Here is a 9877-nt window from a genome sequence, read left to right on the forward strand (position 1 = left end):
GGAAATTAAATAGTTTTTTATTTTTTTGAATTATTCAAAATTTCAAATCAATTTAAATAAATATTTTGGGTCACTATTCAAATTTTATAATTCAAGTTATTCAAATGACTAATTATAAATTTTACCTTTTTAGTAGATTTTTTTTTATCAAATTAATATTTGGAAAGCAATCCGATAAAGGACTTGTAAATTTAAGTTTTGTTGCTAATTGAACTTTTAACTTAGTTGAGATGCGAATGCGTTTGAACATACTTTTTCTCTAAAAATTCGAGTGTGACTTAATCTATGACATGCATGATAGAATGGATGTCCCAAACTCAAAAACTTTCTTCAGAACCCAACTGCCCAAAAATTAATTACTACGTTCACCGCCTTTTAAACCAACCTTTCAAGGTAACATTCATTATTCAATTTTTAGAATTTGCACCACTTTCTCCCTTTCCGAGACTACTAACTTCCTTTATGGAATATATATACACACTATTGATGCTGGTAGCATAATACAATTACGGGTCTTTGAAGTGAAACGAGCTATGGAGCAGCAAAGAACCGAAGCAACTGAGTCTTTGCTTGTAAGACAAGGAAACAACAACCTTGTTTACAATGAAGAAAACAGTGGTGTTGGTGTTGGGGATGGAGGGTCGGTGGCTGTTTCTGATGTTACCACCATTCTTGGTCTGAGCACCTTTGTGGCAGCTTGTATTGCCTTTGGGTCTGGCTGTGCTGTACGTGCTTTTTCATTGAAGGTTTTTTTAAAACAGATTTGAAGTTTATGGAACTTTCCCAAGAACCAACTCATTATTTTGTTTCATTTCATGGCAGCTGGGATATTCATCGCCTACTCAATTTTCAATCATGGAAGACTTGGGACTTTCTGTTGCTGAGGTCAATCTTCAATCCACTAATTATGTTCAGATTTTAAGAGTTTTTAACTTTACAGTCACTTCTCTGTTTCTGCAGTTTTCATTTTTTGGTTCAATTCTGAGTATTGGATCACTTCTAGGTGCTGCAATAAGTGGGAAGATAACAGATTTGCTTGGCCGGAAATTGGTAAGCTTTTTCAAGAATTGCTGAATATTAACTTGCTAGTTTCTTACAAACTTTCTAACTTCATGTCTTGAATCAGACCATGAGGATTTTGAATTTGTTCTACATCGGAGGCTGGCTTGCCATAGCATTTACAAAGGTTTCAGCTCTTCTACTTATTCTTTCATAAGCTTTTCGTTTACAACATACATGATTCATGTACCAAGTTGGAGGTAAACTTGCATTTCCTTTTCCATGATGAATCACAATGCTAACTAGGATCCGGGCTTTAAGACAGGGATGGATCAATTAGAGGATTTTCAGGACTAGTTAAAGCTGTTATGATCAATTGGCCATTGCTTGCTTTCATTTCATAAGACCATGTTTTCATTTGTTTTGTGAAGACCCCTTGGTTGCTTGACCTTGGAAGAATATCACTAGGATTCACAATTGGAATTTTTTCTTACTTGGTAACTCATCTCAAGTTTCGTTTGATACATTTTTTACTCCTTTGTTGTTAAATGTTTGACTTATGATGTGTAATCGTATTTACATTCCGATCTCAAAACAGATGCCCATCTATATTTCTGAAATAACAACAAAGAATGTAAGAGGAAGATTTACAGCCATACCCGCGGTAAACTTTTTATCATAAATCAAACATTAGGCTGCGATGAACATATTGGTTCATAGCTCTTGTATTACTACTTGTTCGGCAGTTGACGGTTGGTTGGGGCATATCGTTCATGTATGTTGTCGGTTCCTTTGTCAGTTGGCGCACATTGGCTCTGATAGGTAACTAAAATTTCCTTAAGGCATAGGAAATTGGTTAGACAATCTGATAGTTTTGTAACTGTTCCAGAATGATTTTTCATACAGCTACTATTCCTGGTCTACTTCAACTGCTACCACTCTTCTTCATACCAGAATCTCCGCGATGGCTGGTGAGTCTGGTTTGATTTTTTATAAAATTTCATACCTAAGGAGTAATGCCCATCTTAAATATTGAAGTGAAAGGAAAACAGAATATTTCATTACTAATCCGCACCAAACTATAAGATATTGATCGTTTTCGTATGGAAGTCTTACAGTTTTGTCCTAGAAGAGATGTCTCACAAGTACAGTTTTGAGTTTCTACATGGTTGCTTCTTTTTGTTCAAATCTCCAATTTGGTATTTCTGTGCAGGCAAAAGTTGGCCGTGACGAAGAGATTGAAGATGTTTTGTTGTGCCTCAGGGGAAATAAAGCTGATATTTTTAATGAAGCAGCTGAAATAAAAGTGACCCTCATTTTTTTATTACTTAAAATAAGTAATAAACTTTAATAATAGCACGATTTTTGGTTGTCTCAGCTTACTCTTTTACAGGATTTTGTGGAATCTCTTAAAAGTTCCTCAAAGGAAGGAATGCTAGAAATATTTCAAAAGAAGTATGTTCGACAATTACTTGTAAGACAAGTCATTTGGATGGAATTGATCAATTTCTTTATATTTTCTGTATAATCCATTGATATATCTCTCGTTTTCCTTACAGACTGTTGCTGGAATGATAATCCTAATGAATTTGGGAGGAGTCAATGCGTTTGCGTTTTATTCTGGCGTTATCTTTGTCTCAGCTGGTAATACCATTGGTCTTAACAATCTCCATAAAAACTTGAAGAAAATGTATGAATAGTTCAACTATATAAGGTTCTATTTTGTGACAATTGAAAGGTTTATCTAGAATGGTTGGACTCACCACACTGGCTGCTACTCAGGTTTTCACTGTCATTTTCGGAAGCAAAAGTCTCCATTGATGGGGTCATGTCTCAGTAACTAAAGAATTGTAGTTCTATTTTGCAGACGATTGTTGGAATTGTGGGTATACTCCTAATTGATAAATTAGGAAGGCGACCGCTCCTACTGGTAAGCATAGGATAAACATTTTGTAATAATCTGTCCAGTAAAATGCATTGTTAACGAACAATGAGTTAATTGTGTTTATCAGGTGTCTACAGCTGTATTGTGTTTCAGTAGCTTCCTCACAGGATTATCATTTTTCTTAAAGGTACTAATATAATGACCAAGAATCCGACATCTCCTCATCATCACTGAACGTGCAGACATTTGGTCATCACCCTTGCCTAAGCTTACATCAAAGTGATTATCCCTTAAGATAGTTTTATTGCCCTCACAAGTACCAATGACCTCACCCTCAGTTTGAATCCAAGTGACATGTTTATGCGTTTTGAAGCTTTTGTTTTCCAATAACTATATACTTACATGCCATTATGGTTAAAAATATACCTCTATTGCCTATTCAATGATGAATGAGCAGGAATTAAATTTGTGGGAGCAAGGTAGTCCTGTTTTGGCACTCATTGGCTTATTGGTAAGTAATTCATTTTCCCCTTCCACTTTGTTTTTCTCGCTTTTTCTTTAACCATTCTAAATATTGGATTGTGTTTTCAGATGTACACGGGATCTACCATAGTTGGCGCAGGAATAACTTCGCTGTTATTATCAGAGGTCCACAAATTGTTTTGCTCTTGTTTCGTTTTTCATTCATCTATTTCAACAACATATTGAACAATAATTGCTTCCGTCACAGTTATTTCCAATAAATGTAAAAGGTTCAGCAGGAAGCATATGTAATTTTATGGGCAGTTTCACTGGTTGGATTGTTGCATACTACTTTAACTTCCTACGTGAATAGAGCTCAACAGGTGATTCATGCCTTGTTCATTTTTGTCATAATATTTCTCAAGCTTCTTTTATATATCTTACAAATGACTGCATTTCTTTTGGCATTGTTTCAGGGGCATTCTTTATATTTTCAGCCTTTTGCTGTACAAATTTCATCCTATCAGCAACAATGGTGCCCGAGACTAAAGGACGAACACTGGAGGAAATACAGGCATCAGTTAGTCATTCTTCAGTTTAAAATACCATCAGCAATTTGCTTTAAAATTTGATCTGTCTTGCTGTTGTAGATGCCAAACTCTTTAGCGTCATAGCTTTCTCCCAACTACAACATGCCATCGATATTAATAGGTGACAATGGGAAATGACGAGGCTAAAACCCAATAACATTATTGTATCTGTCTTTGTCTCTATCAAATAGGCAAGATATGAACCATGCTGCTTATGCCTTAGCTCACTTTTATTTAATGGATATCAAATTTAAGTATGTTATTAATATATTTTAGGTTTGTTTAAGTTCAGTCTTAATTAAAAATATCTGTTTAAAATTTATCAAGTCTAATCATATTTATAAATGATTAACTCGATCCTATTTTAAATCTACTCATATTATTTTTTAAAATATATTTATATTATTTTTAATTTAATATTTAATATTTAATATATTTTATTTATTAAAATTTTATATATTCCCATCTTTAACATCTTTAATACTATATTTTTTTTACATAATATATAGAATAACATAATATAAAACGTTACTAACTTAAAAATGGATCGGGCTAAGCTTGAGTATTAAATGTTCAAGCTTAATCTCGACCCATATTTTCAACAGATTTATTTATTTTTATCTAAGTCTATTTTTCGAGTTTAATATTTTTAGCTAAACCTTTATAAATTTCGAATGAGCTTCATAAATAAGTCTGCTTTGCAACCCAATGAGCTACTTGCTTTTGTGGTTCAACAATTAGAGCATCTACCCTTCTATTTCTCTATTAAACTCAGAAAATGAATTTGGACAAAAAATTAAATTAATTTAAACTGTAGACTAAATTTGAGTTTCAATATTCAAAATTTGAGACTAACCCAGCTTGGTATGTTTTTAAGTTTATAATATATTATTTTTCATTTATTTTATATGCATGGGGATCAAATCTCAACATATGCAAATTATATACTTGTTTTATTAAAAATGTAAAAAGACAAAAGTATCCTTAAAATAATTTAGATATATAAAACATTAAAAAATTAATTTATCAAAACAATTCGATATGAAATCATAAATGATAAATGCTTTTCTAAAAAAGTTAATAATTGTTGGAATTTAGTGCCCTTAGTGTAGTATATTCATGTATGTATACTTGTATTTTTTGAATAAATTGGTTTAATAAAATATCCGTCAGTTACATTAATATCTTTTGTATATTGTCTTCAATAGTTTTTGCATGCAAAGTAAAATGAAAGCAAATATTGGCTTATTGATTATCTAACGTTTAACTAATACTAAGCGATATTATGTTGTCAGATTGTAATACAGAAAGACAACTTACATTAGTAGATAATCTAAACATGTCCTTAGTCTAATCGAACGCGAGCAAACTGATTAAAAGACTAATATATCATTTATTAAGTCTAGTTGGAGAGATACATTGTAAATGTCTCCTTGTCCAAAAATTGCATAGCTTTCTCAAAAACCATTATCAAGAGAAGCATTATGAATACTAGCCAAAGTAAGGGTGTCGCAAGATGCCTGAAAATCATGTAAAACATGTAAGACAGATTCAGTAGGCAACCCACATTGTCTACAACTAGCGTCATATGCAAGTGTGGTTAAGGCAATCTTGGTCACTATAGCCAAAATAACATGGCTGGCCTACCAAGCAAACAACATGACTTTGGGAAAATTTTAAGTTTCCATATAGCCTGCCAAAATAACTGGTGAAGCCACAAACCAATAGACCGTACAAAAGCCAACTATAATCGGACTTTGCAAAAGTAGCAACCTCACGGTGAATGACCCTAAATAAGCATATCAGACAACCCAGAAGATGCAATTGGGATAGAGAAAACATTGTTCGCCTTCTCCCTTGAAAATAAGCCTCACACCAAGTCTCGGTCCCAGCCCTTCCCATCCACCCAAAGTAACTCCCTAACTAAGGCATCACAATACAAACAACCATTAATACCCAACTTCCTACCATCCAACCCTTATTTCCCCATCGATGCCCCCAAATCCTAATAAAAGAACTATTACCTACCTATAAAAAGAAACCGGGTTCCACCTCACGAGTGGTTGCCAAAATGCTCGTCCATGCAAAATAAGATTTCCCAACCAACTTCAGGTGGAAGACATCCCCACTGGGAGCATATTTCACACTAAGAACATGGAAACACAAAGTATCATAATGATACACCAAGCGCCGAACCTATCCCCAAAAAGTGAAAGATTGAATGACAATTCAACAAACCAAACCATTGATTTACTGTAGCGCTTCGAGTCGATCAATAATGGAATGGCCTACTACAGCCAACTAAACGTGATGTAAGCATTTAGAATACATTGGTGAGTTTAAAAAATAACATATAATAAATAATGAAACGTATGGTTTGAAAGCTAGGTAATAATAACACATGCAATATGTATGATATTAAAACCAACTAATATAAATAGTACATTAATATCCTTTGTATATTTTCTTTAACGGTGTTTGCATGCAAAGCCAAATGAAAGCAAATATTGGCTTATTGATTATCTAACGTTTAACTAATACTAAGAAATATTACATGGTCAGATCGCAATATAGAAAGATAACTTACATTAGTAGATAATCTAAACGCGTAACTTACATTAATAGATAATCTAAACGCCTCCTTAGTCTAATCGAAAATGAGCAAATTGATTGAAAGACTAATATGTTGTTTATCAAGTCTAATTGGAGAGATACATTGTAAATGTCTCCTTACCCAAAAACTGCATAGCTTTCTCGAAAACTATCATCAAGAAAAGCATTATGAATACTAACCAAAGTAAGGGTGTCACAAGATACTTGATAATCATATAAAGCATGTAAGACAAATTCAGTAGGCACCCCATATCGTCCACAACTAGCATCATATGCAAGTACGGTTAAGGCAATCCTGGTCATTATAGCCAACAAAACATGGCTGACCTACCAAGCAAACAACATGACTTTGGGAGAATTTTAAGTTTCCATTTAGCTTGTCAAAAGAATCGGTGAAGCCCCAAACCAATAAAATGTACAAAATTTAACTATAATCGAACTTTGTAAAGTAGAAACCCAATGGAAAATAACCCAAAATAAGCATATTAGAGGGCCCAAAAGATGCAATTAAGATATAAAAAACATTGTCCACCTCCTCCCTTGAAAATAAGCCTCAAACCAAGTCTCGGTCCACCCATTCCCATCCACTCGAAGTAACTCCCTAACCAAGGCATCATGACACAAACAACCATTAATACCCAACTTTCTACCATCCAAACCCTCATTTCCCCATCGATGCCCCCAAATCCTTTTAAAAGAACCATTACCTACCTACCAAAAAAACCTGGGTTCCAACTCACGAGTGGTTGCCAAAATGCTCGTCCATGCAAAAGAAGATTTCTCAACCAACTTCGGGTGGAAGACATCCCCATTGGGAGAATATTTCACACTAAGAACACGAAGACACAAAGTATCATAGTGATGCACCAAACACCAAACATGTCCACCAAAAGTGCAAGATTGAATGACAATTCAACGAACCAAACCATTGATTTACTATAGCGCTTCGAATCGATCAATAATGGAATGGCTATTAAAACCAATCAAATGTGATGTCAGTATTTAGAATATAGGTGTGTGTTTAAGAATAACATACAATAAATAATGAAACATATGATTTGAAAGCTAACTAATAATAATACATGTAATATGTATGATATTAAAACCAAAATTATTTTAACTTAAAAAAAACCTTGAAATAAAAGTTTTTAAAAATTATAAGGATAAGAAATAAACTACTTAATTAAAATTTGGTGTAATTTCTTTTTGGCTAAAGTTGTGTCTATCTAGATGAAAAAATAGGTTGGTTCTCAATTTTATTTATTTATTTCATGAAAATTGAGACTTGTTAGAATTTAATCTTAATTGAAAATTTAGTTCATTTATCGGTAAATATGTAAACATGAACATTTAATCTTTGTTAATTTGTTGTATATTAGTTGTTGAATTATTAATTTTTACTATAAATGGTTGAATTGTTTATTTCATTATCAACGTTTTAAGGACAATATATAAAAAATTACCGGATTGAAATAACTTATCAATATTTGAAAAATACAAAAATTAAATTCAAATTAATTAAAAAATTAATTTTTTAAATTTTTGTAAAATTCATAATTTGGAAAAAGAAAATAATGCTTTCTAGTATATATCACTTTCAATTTTATTTTGAAAGTGAAATTTAATTATTAAAATAAAGACACTAATAGTTTATTGAGGTATTTCAACGCATCACATCGATAGTGACAAATTTAATAAAGAAATCAACTTTGCTGACATCATACATAAAAATAAATATTTTCAATTTCGGTTTGTGTAATAGCAAGGAATAATGGGAAGGAGGAGGAGAAGCAGAAATAACGATGCTAAGATTGGTCATTTGCTTGAAATTGAATTGAACAATAAATAAAATTTTACTTAGTATTTGCTCTTAGCTTCTCTGTGGCTATCTTAACAACCATTATTTCACTAAGTTTAAAATCAGAATTTTTTCAATAATATTTTTATTTTTATTTTATTAGTAAATTAATATTAAAAATAATTTATTAATAGAAAAATAATTATTATACGATAATAACAAAAATAATATTAATTAACATGATAATATATTATTGTGAAAATAATTAATTTAGTCAAATCTTTTAAAAATTTTATTGAAAAATGATATAATATATATTTATTAATTAATAATTTTTTTGATATAATGCCTAAGAATACCCATAGTCCATCCCTAACCCTTAAATAGGAGGACAACTCACTTCAGCGCACTCGAACTCATGTTTTTTTACACTGGCAACAATGCCCATGCCAATCGAGTTATATTAGGATATTATTATGAGATATTATCTTTTAACAATTTGATTCCTAATGTGATATTATATGATATTATTATGGGATATTATCTTTTTAGTAATTTGATTCCTAATGTGATATTATAAGATATTATTATGGGATATTATCTTTTAGCAATTTGATTCCTACGTAACTACTACTGTATAGATATATATACTCTTGAGGTCTATTAATAAAATTCAAGAGAAATTACCCTATTCTTCTTAGGGTATCAAAGTAAAATTTTTGACACGATTTTTTTTCTTTCATCATTCTAAATGGCTGGCGGCGAGTCTTCTCCTTTTCCACCACCACCAAGGGGGCGACACTTTCAGATTTTACCATTGAGCAATGAAGTCACTTCTGACGATATTTGATAATTAATAATCAACTTCCACTCAATTGAATGGTAAGTCCAAGAATAATTGGATTATTGATATGGGATGTTCAAATCATGTTACGGGTGATCTTATGTGTTTGACAAATGTGAGAGATGTTGTAGCATGCTCTGTAGGACTCTCTGATGGTCAAACAGTAGTGGCTACCCAAGTAGGAATGGTTAAATTGGTAGACAATATTCACTTAAAACATATTCTTTATGCTCCTAAATTAAACTACAATTTAATTTCGGTTTCCTAGTTGAATGGTGATATGAACTGTTTTGTCCAATTTTATTTTCTACTACATATGTGTTATTCAGGACTTTCATTTGAGGGAGCTGATTAAAGCAGCTGAAAGACGGGATGGACTTTACTACTTTTAGTAGGTTTCGATGGTCAAAAAGGTTTCAGTTGAAGCTTCATCCTCTTTGAAAATTTGGCATAGAAGATTGGGTCATCCTTACGAGAAAGTAGTAAAGTTACTTCCTTAAGTTAGTAACTCTAGGGATCATCTGAATAAAGCATGTGAAATTTTTCATCATGCTAAGCATATTAGAAATAGCTTTCCAATTAGTGAACAGAAAGTCACTTGTATTTTTTAGTTAGTTCATTGTGATTTATAGGGGTTTTATGACACTCCATCTTCTGGATCTCACTATTTTTTTATATCGGTTGAT

General features: G+C 32.1%; 1 protein-coding gene across 1 annotated transcript; it reads left to right on the forward strand.

The window, feature by feature from the left end:
• Positions 1 to 212: 212 nt before the first annotated feature.
• Positions 213 to 4220, forward strand: LOC107888114 (sugar transporter ERD6-like 15). The gene is made up of 18 exons (XM_016812263.2): positions 213 to 725; positions 823 to 885; positions 961 to 1050; positions 1127 to 1186; positions 1431 to 1496; positions 1598 to 1663; positions 1746 to 1821; positions 1906 to 1970; positions 2213 to 2305; positions 2393 to 2473; positions 2559 to 2643; positions 2738 to 2781; positions 2867 to 2929; positions 3012 to 3071; positions 3342 to 3395; positions 3476 to 3532; positions 3615 to 3729; positions 3823 to 4220. The coding sequence occupies exons 1-17, from the start codon at positions 534 to 536 to the stop codon at positions 3717 to 3719; spliced, it is 1320 nt and encodes a 439-aa protein (XP_016667752.1). The 5' UTR covers positions 213 to 533; the 3' UTR covers positions 3720 to 3729; positions 3823 to 4220.
• Positions 4221 to 9877: the final 5657 nt, after the last annotated feature.

Source organism: Gossypium hirsutum, chromosome A11 (assembly GCF_007990345.1).
Source record: "Gossypium hirsutum isolate 1008001.06 chromosome A11, Gossypium_hirsutum_v2.1, whole genome shotgun sequence".
NCBI lineage: Eukaryota > Viridiplantae > Streptophyta > Magnoliopsida > Malvales > Malvaceae > Gossypium > Gossypium hirsutum.